Here is a 21,863-nt window from a genome sequence, read left to right as displayed (position 1 = left end):
TCCCCATCCAGAAAAAGTGACAGTCATTCGTGTCTTCTTCGTGACTTGTATTGATACTACAGAAATTGAAAATATGGACTCCAGGGGACCATAAAGGCTGTTCTATACACGCACGTATCCGCCCCTGCCTGCATGGTTCAGTCCCCTGAACCCCCGACCGTGGCCAGGTCTGCTGCAAACTGGCCTCACACTCAGATCCACACACCTGAACCAAAGAGGCCGAGGCACCCCCCACCCCCAAGAAACAGAGGTGACCTGAGTTAGAGCCAACAGATGGACTCAGTGTGTTGCTTCGAGAAGGTTCTGTCCTGTCGGTTGTCCAACAGAGCATAAACGAGCAGATTTGGTTGAGGTCATCTGCCGCTGGCCACAGATCTCCCTTTCCCCTGGGCTCCCAGGGATCATCCCCTAGGGCACCTATGATCTCCGAGGCCAGTCAAGGGCCCCGACTGCCCCCACCAGCACGTGCGGCAGCTCGCCCCTCAAGGCAGGACATTGGCTGTCACCACCAAGGGCGGCTCTTCCCAGTTGGTTTTCTGTTTTTTAAACCGATGTGAGGAGCCGAGCCATGTGTCAGCAAACAGGAAGGTGTGGGTGCTCTCCCCGCTTGGCTTTGCTGCTGCGTGAGCTTCCCTTCTCCCTGCGTGAGCGCATGGGCGACGTCGGAGGCAGGGTCCCTGAGCCGGTGGCGGACAAAGACGGACGCGCCCGCGTTGCCCATCTGCCAGGCTGGAGGTGTATTCATTATTGATGGAGGGAGTGCGAGAGCTGCTCACAGATGCAGCCCTGCCTGGGTAAATGAGACATTCTTCAGCAAATTGCTTCGTTTTTTGATTGCTGATTGTACGCGTGTCACCAAGCTGACTCAAGGTTCATCGATGCATGCTCAGTAAATTAGAAAGAACATAACTATGGATCAGCCAAGAGAATGAATTCTGTGCCTACAATGACCCAGGGCCATTTAATTTTCTGCTTAATTTTGTTGCAGTCAGTTTGCATTTTGGGTTATTATGCAGTAGGAAATTAACAATAAATAACAAATTTGGTCCTCCTGTGCTTGTAATGATATTTTTATAAATCTTTGTAATGCTGTTTTTAAAAGGATCAAGGTCTGTGCCAGTCTGATACTCCAGCAAGTATGTGAGGAGGAAAATGCATTATTCTTGGTAGATAACCTTGTTGTTAAATACATAGAACGTGTCTCTCTCTCTCTCTCTATCTTATTAGTAATTTGCTTTAAGCTAAAATCCCTTCCTCTCTTTCTCAGATAACCCAAGGACAATGGATGCTGATGAGGGTCAAGACATGTCCCGAGTTTCAGGTGAGACCCTGTGGGGTGTGGGGGGCCCATGAGGACCCCTCCAGGGTGCCGGGGCCAAGGCGCTCACTGTCTTCCTGAGGGAGGAAGACAGGCTGTCCTGCAGAAGGGAAGACCAAGATGGAAGTTGTGTCAATGTTTTATGTCAAGTCTTAGAGTTCATCCCTATTGGAGAACCTGAATAGAAAAATCTCCAAGCATAAAATGAGTTCTGCTGGAAAATCTGAGAGCACCCTGGAAAAGGTCCAATATATGTTGATTCTCTTGTGGAGGGAGGAGTGACTGATGAGTCTGCTCTGGACCCCAAGCAGGTGCCAATTGAGGTGTTTAAGCAGGAGATGGAGGAAGGGGCGGGGGGAGGAGGAGCGGGAGAAAGAAATTGAAAAGCATAGTTTTGAGGCACAACTTAGAATATCTGGTAAGCTTGGAAGCAGCTACATCTTCTTTCAAGCCATATTTGATGTGGCTCTTGTCATCTTGGGAGACCAGGAAGTGGAGCAGTCGGGAATGGGACATAAAAGCCTAAGGGGCGGGTCACAGACTATCCCGCTAGTCGGTGCTGAGCGGGGTGACCCACCAGCCCGTCCAGCAAAGCCCCCATGGCTCCCGTGTTCCTAGGCATAAGAAGCCCCCCTGGTGTCTGGTCCTAAACCCCGAGGTGTCCACTGCAAGAGCAGCCCCTGTGGGCTGTGGGTTTTTATTATTTTACCTTTTAGGGCCACCCAGGCTCATGGCCAGTCCTGGGTGGGCATCTGGGGCAGGATGGCCTGGCCTTGTCATCTGGGCCCGGCTGACCTGCCCCCCACCTGTTTGCAAGTTTGTATTGAATTCTGCCCCTCAGTCTGAGTGGCTGCTGCCCAACCTGGTGGCTGCCCGCTCACTGACGCATGTGCAGGGGAGACAGTCGAGTTCTTGCCACGGTCCCAGACATCCCCTGCCTCCTTTGGGCCAGCGATTCCGGTAATTCGACAAGTGTGGGCTTGAGCTCTTGGGGCTACGAAGGAGTTCTCCCTGGAGATGCACCCATAAGCACAGAGTGTTGGAGCAGCATTGGCTCTGATGTCCAAAAACCTGGGGCATCTCTACACACTTGTTTGTCCCACTCTTCCAAACGGGGTCGGTGTGAACACCTTCATAGCGGAACACGTCCGAGACCTATGCTGACAGGCAGGCCGCATTCGGGATGGCACGCAAAGTGTGATCCATTCTGTAAAATAAACACGCATCTCACATGCACGCACATACTCCCCATTCCTACACACTTGCATGCATGCTGGAGAAGATTCTGGAGAGAGATTTACTAACCTAGACTTCCCCTAGGCAGCTTGGTGACGGGAGGGAGGGACGGGCTGTGGAAGAGGGGTTGCTCTTTACTTTACAGGTAGTATCTACTAGCTTTAAGTTCTACTTGCATATTTGTTTTCCTTGAACAAATTCTTTGATTTTTTTTTTGTTGTTTGTTTGTTTGGTTTTTTTTTTTTTTTTTTTTTTTTTTTTTTTTGTCCTTTGGGTATAGGTTTTGCTTTTGGCTTAAGGGGTTTCTTTTTAAAAAAACATTTTATTCTTTTTAAATTTTTATTATTATTTTACATTCCTCACCATTTGGTACATCATTAGTTTATGATGGAGTATTCCATGATCCATTGTTTGCCTGTAACACCCATGGCCCGAGACTGCCTGAAAAATGAAACTCTTTTGTGGTCAAGAAGGTTCAAGACGGGATCTGAAATTTAGTTTGTATGCAAGGGAGGTGGTACTTCCAAAACACTAATAGCATTCTTGGTCGATGAAATTTGAAGTGTCCTGCACAGCCCATGGGGCATCTGAAGGGTCCTGCCATTTTTCCTAAAGATCTGAAGGAATCTTCTAATTCTTGCTGCTTCTCCAACTCAAACCTAGTCACATCACTTTGTCTTTTCCATTTCTGAAAATTGAGGGTACTGTCAGTTATAGAATAAGGATGTACAGGGGTGGCTCAGTTGGTTGAGTGTTTGCCTTCAGCTTAGGGTCCTGGGATCGAGTCCCGCATCGGGCTTCCTGGTCAGTGGGGAGTATCTTCTCCCTCTCCCTCTGCCCCTGCCCCCTGCCCCCTGCTTGTGCTCCCATGCTCCCCCCCTCTCTCAAATAAATAAATAAAATCTTAGAAAAAAAAAAAAAAAAAGAAGGAGGACATGCATTTAGTCAAACAGGAGTTGACATTCTTGATCTGTGGAGGCATATGTTACTCAGTCTCCGTCTTTCCCCCAGAAAATTCTTCCTGGTCAGGTTTTGCCCCCAAGAAAGAAAACAACAAACTTTCTAAGGAGAACCAGGAAGTTGCCAGGTTCCTGGGTTCAGATGCTCCAGGATCAACAGTTCCATCAGTATCTGAGAAATATTCACCTGAAAAAGAAAGAAATACTTAATATCTGACTTTTTTCCCCCCCAAATCACCTGATCCTTTCTTTCTGGTGGTTTTTCCTTTAGGGCATATCTTATTCATTCTTTGGGTAAAGTTTGTGTGTGTGTATGGTTGTTTTGTTTTTGTTTTGTCTCTTTCTTCTTTGTCAGTCTTTCCAAAATATTTTTATGCCTACGCATTATTTTTTGTTTTGATTTCTAAGGGAAGAGACATAGTGAGGCCAGTATCTATGTCCATCTCTGTCCCCAACTATAGAACCTGAGAGAGGTCCCATTCTGCCTCCTGGACAGAGCACTGTCATGTCACTGCAAAATGAGAGATGTGAGCCAGTGGATTTTTAAGGATCCTCTGACTCCTGAAAGCAGTACAGGAAGTGTTCTCAACGGTATTTGTGATGTTTGTGGGGACACAGAAGCAAGAAGTATGCTCTGTAGGCAGCATAGTCTGCTCAGAGAAACGAAGCTCATTTCTACTAAAATAGAAGTGGAAAAGGTCCTCCTAGGAAATCGCTTGATTGAATGCTTACGTTTACCAAACACTGCCCTGGGTGTTGTCTCTCCTCAACTTTACAAGCCCCCAGTGAAGAAGATACAGGTACCATTTTCCATTTTCAGGGAGCTGAGATTGGGGAAATTTCAGGAACGGACCAGAAGTCCCACAGGGAGCCAGACAGGACGCTGGGATGCAAGCGTTTCCACTGTTCTAGAGTTGGGAGTCTGTGTTCTGACTTGTTCTTTACCCCAGGAATGATTTCCCCTGGGTAATTGCATATAAAAGCCACTCCTGCACTTGGGAGATGGGGACTCACAGAACTTTGTTGGATGAATTATAATCTGCTTGAGAAATTAACTTGCTTGCTTTTGATAAACTCATTATACAATTTTCTCATCTAATTTGCCCCAAACACTTCTCACAGGTAATGCTTTATTTGAAGCAAAAGCAAGTAGTAAGATTAAATAATTGCTAAGAAGTTTCTTTCATTTTTCTAAGCGAGATTACATTGCACTTCCTAAATTATTCCAGGAGGAGCACTCAATCTCTCGCTGTCCACGGCCCCACATGTTGCCTGTCTTTCTACGTGAACTTGGGAGAAGTGAGAGCACTTGGTGCACACAGACCTCATGCTTCCATGGTCGGCTGCCATTTAGAAATGGACCCATAGGCTTCTTCAGCATATACACACTCACACACATTATTATTTTATCTTCACAGGAGCCCTGTGAGTTAGGCCAAAATCATGGTTTTTAGCTTTATTTATCTGTTGAGGAAACTCTCTTAAAGAGGTGACTTCCTCCATGTTTCTGTCGGAACTGTATCCCAGGTCGACTGTGTGTTGGGATGCGTTGACTTGATCTAACAACCTTACTTTTGTATCTCTTATGATCTTTCCATGACATTGCCTTTTCAGTGGTTCATGAGGCGAATTTGTTTAAAATCAACACATGAACAATCTTCGCTTGACCGGAAGGTTTTCCCAAAGTGGTCCGTATTCACCATAGAAATCTCCAAGCATGAGCGAATCCAGGGCCATGGGGCACCAGGGCTCATGGGAGTAAGTCAGCCTCAGCACCACCCAGACTTTAGGGGTTTTAGGCAAATCAGGCCTCCTCCTAAAATCTCTCACTGAGCGAAGGTGAGCGGAGACTGTGTGACAGCAGGGCCCTTCAAGGTGGTGGACGGGTGACTGTTCCCTCACTCCCCTCTCCTCTAGGTCTATGCCGGGGACGACAGTTTACACTCCCTTCTGCCCCTGTGTTTCTCCCACATAGGGAGCTCCCGTTGCTCTGTCTGACCCATGCATCTTGGACTCACCCTCCCTGCTGCTTTCTTCTTCCTCTTTCTCCCCATGCAGGAAACAGTGGGAGGACTGAGGCACGGGCTGTTGGGTGCTGGAGATCTGGCATTTCATTCAGTGCAGGAGCCCGTCCAGAACCCTTAGCAGGCACTTCTAAGATATAACCATCCTCAGTAAGGTGTGATTAGCCTTATTCCCTAACCCACAGAGCAGTTAAATTACGAGAAGAATAATTAGAGTTACTTGGACATGCTTTAGCTAAGTAGAGCAGAGACCCATGTGCCTCCATTGGATAAGTCCTAATTCTTCAAACAGGGGGATCATGGAGTACTCCAAAAGGAAGTGTCACAGGGAAGATAAAACATGCCCATAAAGTTTTGTTGCTCAGCGTCCCACGCCCACCCCATAATAATGATACCCGATTAGTCACCAAGACGCACGTGCACACCACCTTGCTCTATACACCTCTAATCTTGAGTCAGTTGGCTCATCCGGAGGTCTCCACTGTCTGTTTTGGGGGAGGGGGAGTCCTCAGGAGGTCTTTGAGAAGGCAGGTGGCCTGGGTCTCCAGTCTCCTCCCCTTCCCCCCCGCATTAGCCCCCACTTGGCACTGAAGTCTGGTTTTATGTACTGAAGTTCTGTACAATCTGACCACCTCCCTGAAGTCCTCTAAGTCTGAAAACCATTGCTCGAGGCACAGGTAAGGAAAACCCAGTTATCAGATGGTCCATTTGCCTCCTACATTCTCCCGTTCAGTGGTTCCACATTTGTGGAATTGAGCACAACGAGACTTTTAGTCACTGTTACTTCTCACCGTTTAGAGCCCTGGAAATATCACTGACCTAATGCATATCAATGAGGCTTTCCATCAGTTCCTCTCCGGCTTTTGTTTTTTTCTTGTGAAATCCTTATAATCCCGCCCTGCCTTTAATGACACGTCTCACGTTCGCTGTCCAGATAGACCCAATAATGTTCTTTCTGAAAACCTGCCACTTGTGGCAGCTGCAGCTAAGCTGAAATATTCTGCTACAGTGTCTTGTTCCCAGAGAATGCACGGCTGTCCCCCAAAACATTCCCTCCGTGCCTGCCCATGAGGTTACGTCCTCTCCCGGGGACACTTGAGCTTGTCTTGTCCGTCCCCTGGAGTGTGGGTGTTGCTCTTCCAGACAGTTATAAAAACGTGCAAGCACACTTCAATCTTCCTGGCCAGGTTTTCTAGTTTTCAGCACTATCCTCACCAAAGTCTGGGCTCGTCTGTGTGGGGATGTCCTCTGCCTGGAAGCCGGGTCAGCAGCCCAGCCAGCAGGCGTGTGACCCCTGCCTTCCTCTTCTCTGTTGGCATCATTTAGGGCCGGCATCTCCCCTGGTCTTCTGGAGCGGCTCTGATGGGTTATTTCACATCAGCTTTGGGCCTTACCATCTGTTCCTTGCATGTGGTTTGTGTCTCCTAACCTAATTTTAAGTAATGTCTGGGTTGGGAGATACAGGTGTTTCAGTTTCAAAGGAAAAAAAGCACGTTTTCTGCCAGTTGTGGCTTCCCAGTGCTGGATTTCTGGGAGTAGGGTGGGAGTGGGGAGGGGCGGTTTCCCTGTTGCTGGAGCCTCTGATGCAGTCACAGTTGCTATGGCCGTCTGTCAGGGAAACACTTTCCTTCAGTCAATCTCACTTTGTGCAGGATAAGCCACTTGATAGTTGTGTGGATCCTGTTTTCGTGTTTCAAAGACAAGAATTCCACAGAAGGAATGGTGGCCCCAAGAGGCCTCAGATTCCGCATTCCTGCTCTTTGCAAGCTTGCTTTTCCCACCTGGTTGGATTAAAGTGGGTCACTAGCAGAATATTCTCTGGGTCTTTAAAGGGCAGTGAGCAGACCCAGAATGTAGAGCTCTGAGCAAGATAACCGGTCAGATGACCTTGAATGACAATTAGTCTGAAGGTGGAACAAAGCCCACTTACAAGGGGGTAGATTGGACCATCTTGGAGGAAAAAATGTGGGATAACGGGTGGTAAGACTTACAAGGGCAGATACTTGGGGCTCCTGGGTGGCTCAGTGGGTAAAAACCTCTGCCTTCAGCCCAGGTCATGGTCTCAGGGTCCTGGGATCAAGTCCTGCATCAGGCTCCTTGATCAGCAGGGAGACTGCTTGTCCCTCTGCCTGCTTCTCCCCCCGTCTTGTGTTCTCTTTCTGACAAATAAATAAATAAATAAATAAAATCTTAAAAATAAAATAACATAGTTGCCTTTTGACCCACTCTTGAGACTTCTGGAACACCTGACTGAGAACACGGGCAGAGGCTGGCCACTAGGATGTTTGCCACAGTATTGCTTAACAGGGAAAGAGATTGGAAACCATATAAATTCAAAAATTAAAAAAGGATTTAAATAAATCCTGGAGTAGCCATGCAACGGGGTATGACACAGACATCATAAACAAAATTGTGGGAGTTTGGTCACTTGGCATGGAAAAGTGACCATGATAATGTCCGACGACCACTGTTCATTCTGATTAAATAATCACTGTGTATTACACGTAACATATAACTAAATGCATCCGTGTGCAGGGTCCCTGCTGCCCGTGCTGTAGGCGACCACAGCCTTAGAAATTCAAGCTGCTGCTTGTTTCCTCAGGGAAGGAAAGCCCTCCAGTGAGTGACACCCCTGATGATGGGGACGAGCCCATGCCGGTCCCTGAAGACCTCTCCACCACGTCCGGCGGACAGCAGAGCTCCAAGAGTGAGAGAGGAGTGGGTGAGTCGGCCTTCCGGGTGTCCCGTTGGCGGGCTGTCACATGCTCTGTGCCCATTAACACCTCGGTCCCTTCATATCCTTCCACAGTCAGTGGTTGGGGGGTGAGATCATCGGGCCTGCTGTTTCTCCTCAACCGCCATGTGAAGGAGATGCGGGATAAAGAGCAGCCGCGTGGGGTCCCGGTGTGCCGGAGGTTAGAGAGGCATCACGGAGGAGTGACACCCCCACGTGGGGACCATGTGGCGGGGGGGAAGAGCTCCCCGCTGTGGGGGCACATCCCTAGAACATCTCCCATCCCCTCGGTGCTGCAGGAACATGTGATATTATGGATTGTAGGTAGTGAAAATGATCCATTTTATGTGCTTTGGAAAAACAAGTTTGTTTTAGAGCTTCGGTTTAGAGCAAGCCAGACCTGTCCATTTTATGTTATCCCACTCAGCCGTGTTTCTCCAATGCCAAATGCAACTCCAAGTATGAAATTCAAGGCATAGAAATGGTTAAATGTCAAAATGCCTTTGTGTGCACCCCTTTTCCATCCAGAGGTAGGTACGTACATTCCTGCAGCCTCTCCCTGGGGTTAATGTGCACAGCACAGGTCATGTCTGCAAAACCTGGTCTGCTGTCTTTATCACGGAGTCCCCAATAAGTTCAGCGAAATGTCCAAGGTCACAGAGTCAATGTGAGACTTGATTTCTAACTCAAAGACTAGTTTTCACACGTTTAAACCATGTTCTCATGAGATAATGAGTCAGCAATTCCTTAGAATACCTATTTTCTCTTTCTTTTTTTAAAGTAAAAAAAAAAGAAGGTGACACTAAGAGCCACCTATGTGCACAAAAGAGTATCATGAAGGGTGAGCAGAGGTCACGAGGTGGGATGGATCCTGTGTGGGGCAGGTGTGAGCCCCCACAGCCAAGGAGGGCGATGCGTGTGACGTTCTTAGGGTTCATTATGAAGACCATCACAGCTCTGTCTCTATAGGACATCCTGATGTAGTAACTAAGAAATGCATTTTCTGTGTCTTCATGTCTTAGAAACCAGTGAAACTTTGGGTATAAGGGTTTTCATATATATATATATATATATATACACACACATATAAAATACACACACACACACAGACACACACAGACACTTCTGGATTTTCCACTCTGCTCTCCACACATCATTTCAGGGGTTCCCAGAGTTGGGACACACAAGAGCGTGCTTCTTTTTCATCGATGCATTTATTTTTAAGACTGTCTTGCGTTTGTTGCAAGTGTTTCTGGTATATCATATACCATGCTACTGTTACACTGCCTCTCAAGACACATTTACATAAGGTAGAAAGTCAGATTCCAGTAAAACTATTTAGGCAGTGAGGGTGCACATATATGATAAAAGCTTGCAAAGGTGGCGCATGAATGGCTAATGTCAGGCGGCCCTGCTTTGTCTCCTTCATCCGACCTTGAAACCACTAGTGACGTGGGTACTATTCTCTGCACTTTGAGTGGCAACAAGCACGGGCTCATGACCCACCTGGGACATGGGGGGGCGCTCAGAAGAAATTAGGTGAATATGTGCTCACTTAAGCTCTCAAGTGATCCGAGAGCCTAGCCATCAGCATTAGGACTCTGGGTTCATTGTGGGGGAAACCAGGGAGCACTCCCCGACATCCCCAGAGCTACCCTGCAGCCCATGAGCCCTGGTGTTGATGGGTGTCCTTTAGAGAACTGAAAGTCGCCTGATTCCTGGAGAGCAGAGGACAGCACGCAGGGCGCTTGGTGGCGGTCAGTACATGCTCCCTGTAGCTGCCTTCAGAATATTCTAGGTACACTGTCCCTTGTCAGCCGCCAGGGCCTGGAAGGTTCGGCTGGGGCGAGGTCACCAGGCCCCTGGTGGGCACTGCTGACTGCGTCCCGGGCTGGGTTTCTTGGCTGAGGCGTGAGCTCTAGGTGCCAGCGAGCCGGGGGCAGGTGTGGTATGGAGCTGGGGGCAGGGGTGTGCTTCTCTGTGACTCCCTGCGGCTTCCTGCCGGTGCTCCCTCGAGGCTGCCTGCGATGGGATAGGATTTGCTTCCGCTTCTTCTTGTAGGATGAAGGTTGTAACAAATTCCAGAATTACAAAATTTAAAACACCTGACAAACCTCTTTGCTGAGTTTGTAAAGCCGTGGCCACGCCATAGGGCGGGTGAGGAAAGCCATCTGCAGCGGGTGGCAAGACACTGTTTTGGGGAGCCAGCACTCTCTTGGAGGGGCCAGGGCCAAAGGGGCGACGGGTCTCTGCCAGGAGGTCCAGAAATGCAAAAGCACAGAAGACAGTCAAGCAGGCAAGAGGAGAAGGGTTTGAAGGAACGGGGCAGTGAGACGGAGAATCCCAGAAGCCCGTGTCCCAAGAGCCATCAAGACGTCACCTGTGCTTCCAGGAGATGAATTTTTAGAAACCATCCTTGGGGATTTTCGAGGGAAACCAGCTAGCATTCGTGTGCAGTGGTTGGTGTCGATGGAAGTGGCCCATTATAGGGAACATTAAACAAATTAGGTATGCAGAGCAATGGGAGACAGTGGGGAAAGGCAGGGGAGTCGTCCCCCAGGAGGACCGGGAGGCACATTTGAAGCTATGTGTCCGGCTCTGTGGGAAGAAGGCAGAAGAGCAGAGGAGCGTCAGAGGACAGACAACAGGAAACCATAAGCAGCCCCTCCCTGCCCAGAAGTAGTCAAGCACGTAGACAAGTGCCTTTGTTGAGCACAGGTCCTAGAAAAGGGATGGAGAGGGCGGGTGGCGCAGGGGAGAAGGCAACGCTGAGAAGATGCAACTCAGACTCAAAAGGGCCACATCCCAGCCCCTCTCCCAGCCGGGTGCCTCTGGCCAGACTGTTGCTACCGAGCCCGTTTCCTCATTTTCGCAACAGCAGCGAAACTCATCTTGCAGAAGGGCTTCCAGGGTCACGTGAAAACAGAGAAACACACTTTGCTGAAGACAGAGCAGCAAAGGCAGGTGGAAAAAGGACAGTAAAAGGCAGAAAAAGAAAGCAATTTGTGCAAAATAGGGCTTTCAAAGATGCAGGAGATAAGGGGTGAGGGCACCTGTTGGGGCTTTGCTGGAGGGAAGGGAGAGAGAAAAAAGGTAATGTGCAGAGCACATTTCTTAATGTGGAAGAGCAATTTATTAATAATAATAATAAAGAAATTGATCCCAGGGATAGGCAAACCACAAGAGAGGGATCAGAATAGAGAGCTTGGGGGGCACCTGGGGTCTCAGTCATTAAGCATCTGCCTTTGGCTCAAGTCATGGTCTCAGAGTCCTGGGATCGAGCCCTGCATCGGGCTCCTTGCTTAGCGGGGAGCCTGCTTCTCCCTCTTTCTCTGTCCCTGCTTGTGTCCTCTCTCACATACACTTGCTCACTCTGTCAAATAAATAAATAAAATCTTTAAAAAAAAAAAAATTGAATGGAGAGCTCAGGAGTGCTGGCCATTGCCAGACCCAAGCAGAAGGACAAACAGCCAGATGCCAGACGGTGGGAAATCTTTAGCAACGCAGACCCCTTGCCTGTCTGCTTTAAGAGACATGGGATGCTTCAGAAAAGCCATGAGCCCTTAAGACCAGGTGTAGACATGTGGAACCTCAACCCTAGTCTCCAGCATACTGGTGGGAGTGGTAGAAATGAGCCACCTGTGATGGGTGGTGGTGTTTCTAGGGACAGTGGGCTATTCCCAGGTGGCCTTCACCCCACGTTGAGGGGATGCTGGAGGACCGTGTGGAAATACGGCCCCCTGGATTAAAAGAGAGAGGGAAGGAGGGATAGGGAGCAGATGCCAGAGCAACCTTGGGAGGCCTCTGGTCGATTCTGGGCCCGATTCTGGGCCCGAGCTCGGAAGTGCAGCTTGAAGCACTGAAGTTAGACTCAGAGGAGAACTTGCAGGCAGGGAGGGATTCAGTCTACTTAAGAGGATGGAAGCTTGTACTTCTGAAGTGGTCGCTGTAAAAATGAGAGAGCTCTCACCTCTCTGAAGTGGTTGTGTGTGAAACTGCTGCGCGCAGACCGTGTACTCGGTGACCTCTAAAGGCAGCCGCACACGGACGCGCCCTACCACGGCAGCCGGGCCAGGGAAGCAGAGGACGACTTAGGGTTCCTTCCGCGGGCCAGCGGCTTTGGAGGAACGACGACGCAGGGGAGCAAAACTAAAAGCTTTGTTATTTTCTTCCTTTCTTCAGTGCCCTCCCCATCTTCCTTCTGGGCTCCCTGCGGGTGCAGGTGTCCATGTCCTGACCTTGAGCAGAGACGTAATAGTGCTGTGGGACTGATGGGGACGCGGCTCCCCCAAGCACAGCCCAGCTGGCCCAGCAGGAGGCCGAGACTGGAGGTCCCCCCGGGGCTGAGCAGGGCATGCCACAGCGGATAATTGGATAATTGGGATGAGTTCGCATACTCATCCCTGGGTCTTCACTACTCTTCATTCTCCCTGGGCTTGTGCGTGGATGAGAGCAGACTCGTCTACAGGCCCCACTCAGTTCTGGAACCACCTCCTCTTTGCCGCTGCTCTCTCGTGGGACCCGCCCCCCAAGCTGGGAGGTGATCACCGTGGTCTCGCCTGTGGGGTGTTTTAGAACTTCACTCTCAGAGGTCGCGTGTCACGGCGTGGTGTTTGCAGCAAGACGCTGTCGCCTTCTCAAAGCTAAACTGGTTTCATCTCGGGGTCTCTCTCTTCAATCCTTTGTCCAGGGTGAGGTTAACCTTGGCAGAAAAGGAAAGAAAAATAAATCTAGATTTTGTTTCTCCTTTTTTTTTTCTTTCCCTGGAATCCAGGAAAGTGATTAAGTATGTGAAAACATAAATTTTATTATTATTATTATTTTTTTTAATGTATTCCACCAAAGTAAAAATCACTTCACCGAGTTCTGCGTTCGAGGACAGATGGCTCAGAAGACTAACATAGGGTCGCTCGGCTATTCCTGCACCACATGTCACCTTCATGGTCAAGTTTAGGCAGAATCCCAAGACGGCGCAGTGAGGCGACTTGTGGCTGGAGCGCTTCTGGGCAGCCCGCGGTGGTGGGGGTGGGGGAGGTGCAGAGAGCTCTTCCCGATGGAAAGAGCTTGGTCTAATTGGAGATTGGGCAGCTGGCTGTGAGGACGGATGCTAAGCCTGCTTATCTAATCAGCAGTTAGAGGAAGTTGTTTTTATCTGTGAAACGCATCTCTTCTGAACTGATAAACCCCATTTTAGCTAAGGAGACATATTATCTAGCAGCATCTGAGCGTTTGCTGCTGCCAGCCCAAGCGTGCCCGGATGGTGGGCGTCTTTGCGGGCACAAAGCCAAAAACTGTTTGCTGGACTTCAGCGGGCTAGCTGTCTTGGGTTTGGGGTTTTTGTATTTTCCTTGGAGCAAAAACTAAAAGCCAAGTATCCCTCGGATCCTGGCTCCCCTCGCTGCGTCGGTTTCCTCGCACCTCTCGGTAGCTGACATGTTGTGCAAGAGTGGAGAAATTTGTAAAATTCTGCATCACTCATCTTGTGGTTCCCCTATCTTGGAACGCCTCATGGACAGGGGACGTGTTGTCACCAGGACATTTCCAAACCAAGACAATTCCTGTTGGAAAGACTCTCATTTTCCCGCATCTCACCAAACAGGAGATGTAGCCTTAAAACAAGGATTTTCCCTGAGACCGTCAGGTTTTGGAAAGAAAGGCTGTGACATAGCAGGTGCATTGCTTCCCATCTAAAAGTTACTATTTTTTTAGCACCTCCACTCTGTTGGCCAGCCACGGCATGTGGGAGGCATGCGCCCTGCTGCGGAGCAGTACAGTGTATGGGTTCCCCCAGGGAAAGCAAGAGACCGTGGGCTGCTCCGGGACCATCTTGCACCAGGCATTGGTGTGGTCGGGTGGGATCGGACAGCACACCATGCAGAACATTCCTTGGAGGAAACTGAAACTGCTGTGTGTGTGTGTGTGTGTGTGTGTGGTCTGTGTGTTTCTGCACGTGCTGTGTATATCTTGTCCATAGTGTGTGTCTGTGGCTGTGTGATGCGTGGTATATATGTGTGTGTTTGTGTATAGCATATGTGGCGTGTATGTGGTATGTGTTTAAGTGTGTTTATGTGGTATGTGAGTGTGTGGTGCATATGTGTGTGTTGTGTGTCTCTGTGTGTGTGTATAGTGTGTGTGATGTGTGCATCTGTACAGTATATGTAGTATGTGTTTATGCATGTGGTGTGTGTATTATATGTAGTGTATGTGTAATGTGTGTCAGTATGGTGTGTGTGCCTGTTGTGTGTGCAGGTAGTGTGTGTATATTGTATATAGTATACGTATGGTGTATATATGTGTACTGTGTGTGGTTTGTGTTTCTGCATGTGGTGTGTTTGTGTTGTGTATGGTGTGTGTTTGCATGTGGTGCATGTATATTATATGTAGTATGTGCGTGCTGCATATGTGTGTATTGTGTGTGGTGTGTGTGCATGTGTGTGGTGTGTGGTATGTGGTGTGTGTGTGTGTGTGTCCTGGGCGGCATTGGACAAGAGATCACAGTTGTTCCCTTGGAGGTGTGTCTCTGGCCCTGGGGTTCTGTCCCTGGCTTCAATCATATCTGGCTCATTGTCCCTGGCAGGAGGCTTCCCATCATTTCTGTCCCTGTGTGCAGACAGGGGTCACCCGCCCACCTGGAAGCACCGGGCAGAGGGGTTCCCCGGGAACAGTCCTCCATGGGGACTACTGCAGTGTAATCGCTGGGAGATGTCCTGCGGGACCCGGCAGATGTGTGCCTGGGACATGTGTTGGCAGCAGACTTCAGGGATAGGCCCTGATACGGTGACCACATGGAAAGACGGCATCCGTTAGAAATGAGGCACAGAGGAGAGCAGGACACAGTCAGTGTAGCAAAACCCTCCGAGTCTCAGGAGAGAGCAGGGGATGTGGAGGAGGCCAGCCAGACTGGACGGTGTTCTTGTGACCACCCCCCCACCCAGCATGAAGACACACCCATCAGGAGGGCGTGCATGGGGACGATGGACTCCTGCAAAGCCCAGTTCCATTCTGTCCCACGAGGGCCAGCCTGTCCTTGCCTGCTTGTGTCTGGATGCCAGTGACCATGACACCATAGAAGTTCTCAAGGTCAGACCCGGAGCAGGGCCACCATGGAGGACTTCGCAGGCTAAGCTCACGTGGGGATTCGTGCAGATACCATTTCTGATGGCGTAGTGTTTGTTTCCACCTCAGCTGCTCCGACTCTTAGGAAAGTCTATTTGAGCACATTCATGCAGATAGAGCCCTTCTTGGTGGCAGGGTGACGCCCTCACGCCAAGGCCCGGGAGTGGGGATCAGAAGCCCTGCAGTCCTGTCCAGCAGAGCTCACTGACAGGGACGTAGCAAAGGAAGAGGTGCTCCTGGCTGAGCTGGGCAGAGGGGAGAGGAGGGCCAGGGAGGACTCCCAGTGTTGACATTGGAGCAGCTGGCTGAGGGGAGCCACGTTGGACTTTAGGAGCAGCGGCGGCTGGGTGAGAGGGAGGAGGGCAGGCAACGAGAGGTACAAAGCTGCTTGCTCTGGGACATGACCCTGCCAGATCTGTGTGCTCGAAGATCACAGGTGGCAGTTGGCATGGAGGCATGATTTGTGCCTGTGTGCAGGGGCTGCGGCGGGAGGAGCCAGGGCGATGGGAATGTCTGTCCTCTGTGGCCACCGTCTTTGTCCACTTACTCGCTCTGGGAACATGTGTGAGGTGGCTCAGCCTCCACTTTGGTGACGGCAGTGATTCCCCCGAATGGAATGGGAACACATGGGGAGTTGGGGCCAATTCGACATCTGTTGGCCAGCCGTAGCCAAGGAGCCTTCCAGAAGGCAGGATGGGTGAGAGGTGGAGAGAGAGCTAGTTCTAGCTCTAGGATCTGCGGGAGGGACAGCGGAACACCAAGGGTCTTGGGAGATAAATGTGTGTAATGGTTTAGGAGAGAAGGCAAGAAGGTGGCAGAGAATAAGTTCTTTGATTCAGGTAGAATTTCCGGAAAGAAAAATGGCGGAGAAGCCGCTATAAGGAGAGAAGATAACCGAGAGTGGGAGTGATAAAGCTGTGCTGGAGAAGGGGGCCTTTGGGAGATGAGTGGTGGGCCCCCAGAATCAGCTCAGCAGGGTCAGAGGCCCACATGAAAATGTCGGGGAGCACCAAGGAGTGGGTGGAGGGTAGGAGGCAGCCCCGCCCATGGGTTGACTTGTAAGAGGAAAGTATGAAAGTGTATTTGAAGGCCAACAGGAAGGAGCAGGTGGAGAGGAAGGATTACATGATAACAGCCCAAGTGGAGGCCTGGGGAGGCAGACAGGGGCCATCCAGGAGCTGGGCTCAGGCTCCTCCTTAGCCTTGTCCAGATCTGTGGCATGTCCCCAGACATCCTCATGGCCTCTCTCCCACTGCCCTCTGGGCCATACGTGAGCCCACCCTCCATGTTCGCAGCAGGGTCTGCCACCACTCAGGGAGAAAGCGCTCCTCTGGGATTTGCTCAGTCAGCAGCCCCAGCGCCTAGGCCTTCTGTGCACTGAGTAGGCGTGCAGGGCATGTACGGAATGAGAGCCCAGAATGGGGATGGTGTTGCTCTCTCAAGTCAGACCCCAGAGAGAGGAAGTGAAGGGGAAGGAATCGAAGGCTGGGTCTGAAATTAAGGTTCACCAGGTGGATTATCTGAGGTCACTGTTTCTCTGTGGGCGTAGTTGGTATTTGGGGCAGAGAAGCCTTCCTTGGTTGACTCTGTCCCTCCCACTGGAGGATGTTAGCCGTGGGTGTCACACCTCGCCCCAAACGTCCCCACCTGTTACCCAGGCGAGCGCCTGGATTCACGCCTTGCCGTCGAGCCCAAGCACCTCATCCCCACACGGTCAGCTTTGGGCCCATTCACAGAGTCATGGTGTCCTGGAACCTGACCATGGATTTCTTTTAAAAAAAGGAGTACGTGCAGAAAAACTGGGATGCAGAAAGTTGAGAAACACTGATCCTGACCCTTCCCTCCATGTTCGTGACTCCAAAGCTGCACATTCACTTTGAAAAGTTGTTTACTTGTACACGTAGACACCAGTATTTTGTATTTTTACTGACAACTTAAACGCCAGGCTCACATCGTACCTCACGGATTTAGTAAAGGAAATAAAGATGGGTTCTTCTCTACCAGAATAAATAGTTAAACAGCATTTTTGGTGCTAGGTCGCCGGTCCCGATTTCCCGTTCTGCTCTGTTCCGGCTCTGCTGAAAGCATACTTAGCTCTGACTATAAAACAGCCAACCGACATTTCGTTAACTTTCCTTCTACATGGGGTTTCAGAAAAGAAATGGAAAAAAAAAAAAAAAAAGGCTTTGAGCTGTGGTTGCCAGTTGCCACCTGTCCTATCTGGTTAGGACATTTTCTGATTTGGGAAGTGTAAATATAACCCAGAAAAAAAAAGAAAAAAAAAAAAAAAACAAGCTTCCCCTCCTTTTATGCAAAAGTAGCAAGCTTTAGGCGCAGAGCAGAGCCAAATCATTGCCCTGCAAAGTTTCCACGACCTCGATCAGTGAGATGAAAAGGCTCTCGCCTTGAGGCCGGCGGGCCCAGGAAGCCAGCTCACTGCCTGCTTCCACGGCTCGGCGGTGGTTGGGGCCGGGCCACAGGACCTGCCAGATAAGCCTGGGGTTCTTCACAGTCCAAGCGGGAACTACGTTAGCACATTACCGCAGATCTGCTCACACCCTTTGCTTGTTAGGATTTGGGCGTGCGGGGTGGGGGCCAGTGCCAGATACCTGTAGGGAACTCAGAAAGCACATTTCCATCTATGGCTGGAGCCAGCGGGAATATGCCAATGGGTCCAGACTTCGAAAAGCTCCCAGGCTCGCTGGGGACCAGCTGGGGGGAACTTGAAGTCCTCCGGGCTGGAAGGACTGACGGCACAAAAATTGGCAAATGCTACAAATTAGAGCTTTTTTTTTCCTTTTTTTTTTTTTCAGAGCTGGGTTACCTGCACTCCATGTCTACCATACTATTTTCCCGATGTTCACGGGGGCAGGGAACACTTGGGTGGATGGCTGTGTGGACAGGAGTGGGGGTTTGTGGAGCAGGGTAAGGAGGAGGGGGCCATGAGGGGAAACGCAGGGCATCCAACCAGAGGCTTGATTCCAGATGACTCTGCCCTTGGAGTCCCAAGCTGGAAATGTCACGCTATCTGGACTGGCTGTCTTAATAGCCAGAATGCTTCTCTGGCTTTCTTGGTGGAGGTGTCACGCTGGTTTTGTCACTGGGGGGTGCATGACTAGAAAGGCACTCTGGGTTGGGACGCCCAGGTGGCTCAGTGGGTTAAAGCCTCTGCCTTCGGCTCAGGTCATGATCCCAGGGTCCTGGGCTCTCTGCTCAGCGGGGAGTCTGCTTCCTCTCCTCTCTGCCTGCCTCTCTGCCTACTTGTGATCTCTCTCTCCCTGTCAAATAAATAAAGTCTTTAAAAAAAAGAAAGAAAGAAAGAAAAGCACGCTGGGTCTTCCTTTCTGGCTCAGCTGGTATTTGGGCTTGAAGAACCTGGGCACACGAAGCCACCCCCGTGTGTGTTACGTGAAAGAATCAGAGACGATGCTCTCTCTGGGAATGAATCATGACGATGACCTTCCCAGGATCCTCCGAAGTGTGGGAATGGACGTGGTCTTCTGGGAAGTTTCAGTGACCGAGTGTTGTCTCAGATTAAAGACAACTGTGGGGTGTGTGTACCAATCTAGGGGGTGACCCTGCCGCCTGCCCCTGCAGGCCCGGTGGCCTCCGTGGGCCTGTTTCTCAGCAAAGGCAGCTGGGGACACTATCAGAAGCCACCCCAACAGGCCACAGGGGTCCTTTCCAATGTTCCTGCCTCAAAGTCTCTGACACTTGCTTTGACCCATTAACCACGGTGGCATCATGTGCCCTACTTTGGGGAGCGAGGGAGCTATAGGGACCTTTGAGCCACACGTCTTGGGTGTGTCTCTGCAAGGCTGCCTTCCAGGACAGTACTTCCCCCACAAGGGATGTGGCTGCAGGCTGTCGATTTCCACTGAAATCACCCGGGCAGGATTCCAGTGAAGCCCTGAACATCCGGTATCTTTCCCCACCGGGCGGGGGTGATGGATGGAAGGCCTCCAGCCGGCTCCTCGTGGCCCTTCGGAGCATGTGGCTGAAGCGGCCTCTCCGTCTCGCAGAACGTGGGACTGTCACAGCAGAGGTGAAACCGGGCTGAAACGGGAGAAGGTGAAGAGCTTTTAGGACAGCCCCGCCGGCAGCTGGACGATGATTTTTAGTATACTTCTTGGGACCTGGCAGAATCTTCCTGCTGTCACAGCATCCTCGCTCTCAGTGGAAGGCGGTGGTAGCAAGGTGGAGAGGACCCCACTCCAGGGCCCCCAGATCTCTCAACGGCCTCCTGTTCCTGCCATCAGGGCAAGAGAGACCATGAACAACCGGTTACCTGGGGCGGCCACCAACCCGCTCATCCTGCTCTGACATAGTTTAACCTGTCTTCAGTGCAATTCGCATTCGGAAGAGAAGGCTGTGGTTTTGAGTGAAGTGGTTTTATTCGTGAGAAGAGAACAGGGTTATTTTGTCATTATACACACTGCATTTAATCCCAGTTTCAGAGCTGTGCTATTATTACTAATAGGCGGAACTTTGTTGTTGACTCTGGAGCTACGGGTGTTAAAAATTCTGTAGATGGTTTGTATGTGTCCATTTGCTATTCTTTGTTGTTGTTGTTGTTGTTGTTGTTGTTTTAAAGATTTATTTATTTATTTGACATAGCGAGATCACAGTAGGCAGAGAGGCAGGCAGAGAGAGAGAGAGAGGGAAGCAGGCTCCCTGCAGAGCAGAGAGCCTGATGCGGGGACTTGATCCCAGGATCCTGAGATCATGACCCGAGCCGAAGGCAGCGGCTCAACCCACTGAGCCACCCAGGCACCCCTTGTTTTTTTTTTTTTTTAATAAGTGTTTTAAGTAGGCTTCACGCCCAGCATGGGGCTTGAACTCACAACCCCGAGAGCCCTACCTACTGAACCAGCCAGGCGCCCCTCAGTCGCTGTTCTTTTATTATTGATGGAGTGTGTCCTAGAAGCTTATCCTTGAGGTCAGGCTGCCCTGGGCACGCACACCGCACCCTCGGGCGGTCTGTAGATGTGTGTGGGGCTTTCCAGAAGGGTCCTGGACAGGCAGGCAGTGGGGGCTCTGTGCTTCACGACACATGGGGCGGGTCTTCCGTCCTTGTCTGGGGACAGAGAATTCAGAGATGAGTAATCACGGGCATCCCTGGACCCTATCCGTGAAATACAGGAAATGAAGAGCACCAGGGGGGCTCAGTCAGGTTAGCGTCTGCCTTCAGCTCAGCCCATGATCCTAGGGTCCTGGGATCCAGTCCTGGATCGGGCCCCCTGCTAAGCGGGAAGCCTGCTGCTCCCTCTCCTTCTGTTCCTCTCCCTGCTGGTGTGCGCGTTTTCTCTCTCTCTGACAAGTAAATACATAAAATCTTTAAAAAAAAAAAAAAAGATAAAAAGAAAGAAACGCAGGAATCCGCCTGAGACCCACAACCGTAATTCCCAGGTCTCTAGTAGACACATTCAAAAAGAGAAATGGCACAGGGGAGATTAATTTTAAGAGACTTTATTTAAGAGGGAATGCCCTAAGTACTATTTTTTGAACATGCACTCAATTTAAGCAAGCATTAGTGAGTGCTGCTTAACTCTTTACACGTAGTCCTCAAAGCCAGAACAGGTTACATGCATGGCGCGTCTCAGTTCTGTGCGTGGCTTCACGTGTTCAGAACAGTCTTCAGCCGAGGGCCGCACGCTACATGGGGCGGACACGGAGTGCTGGAGAGGAAATGTTCCTCCTCAGTTTTCCCTTTTCTGCTTCCCCTTTCAGTTCGACCCTTACTGAAATTTAGCCAAAAGCTGGTCACTTACCACCTCTCCAAAGCAGTGTTTAAATCAGTTTTCTCTTCAAAACCTTTTCTCGGTTGTGCTCACCAACGAAGGTGAAAATTGGTTTGTTTGTTTTATTGGTTCTTCTATTTTTAGCCACATTTGATTTAGGGAAAACATCTAGGTCCAGTCCAGTTTTTACACCAGTTGGATTTATCTTACGTAGCTCTGTTTTAACTGTACGTCTTGTAGGTGTTAGGTGAAGTGCCCAAGAACGAGAAGGCAGTTACTCACAGTAAAAACTATTAACAAGGCAAAATGTAAAGCAGTTTTCCAAAGCAGAGTGACTGAGTTCGGTGCAGAAATACAGTACTTTTAGTTTTGGTTTTCAGCCACTCATTCTCTTCCCATGCACACTTTATGGTCATTTTGGGGGGTTGGTAAATCCTCTTTTTTTTTTTTGAAATGAGGCAGTTTATAGACGTGAAGCCCATTTCACGAGCGTGCCACCAAGGACAGGTGCTAAGTGAAGCAAGCTTCGAAGACGGATAGCATCACATCTGTGAAATGGTTTGCAAAAATTGTGTCAAATGAAGCTTCTTGGTAACTTTGTAAAGCACTCTGCCACAACCGAGGAAGCACTGTAGCAGAGATGGTCAAGGAGAGGGTTTTTGTTATTTTTTTTTTTTTTAAACTAAGGAAAAAAGAAAGCAGCAGCTTGCTTGCCTAGGGCAGTCCAAGAGCACA

The 21,863-nt window shown here is 50.0% G+C and overlaps 1 protein-coding gene across 10 annotated transcripts in view; it reads left to right on the top strand.

Moving 5' to 3' along the window:
* The window catches only part of IKZF1 (IKAROS family zinc finger 1), a 94,235-nt gene that overhangs the window by 12,730 nt on the left and 59,642 nt on the right, over positions 1-21,863 (top strand). For 2 of the 10 annotated variants that reach the window (XM_045089557.1, XM_045089558.1), the window contains exons 2-3: positions 1,268-1,321; positions 8,140-8,259. In XM_045089557.1, coding sequence (XP_044945492.1) covers positions 1,282-1,321; positions 8,140-8,259 — 160 coding nt within the window. In that variant the 5' untranslated portion in view covers positions 1,268-1,281. Of the gene's footprint in view, positions 1-311; positions 795-1,267; positions 1,322-8,139; positions 8,260-21,863 lie in introns of those variants that run through there. The other 8 variants (XM_045089570.1, XM_045089569.1, XM_045089567.1 and 5 more) reach the window with 8 other exon arrangements.

Source organism: Mustela putorius, unplaced genomic scaffold (genome assembly GCF_011764305.1).
Source record: "Mustela putorius furo isolate JIRA1106 unplaced genomic scaffold, ASM1176430v1.1 tig00003845_pilon_pilon_pilon, whole genome shotgun sequence".
NCBI lineage: Eukaryota > Metazoa > Chordata > Mammalia > Carnivora > Mustelidae > Mustela > Mustela putorius.
Note: the sequence above shows the minus strand (reverse complement) of the source record. Positions and strands in the feature narration are given on the sequence as shown.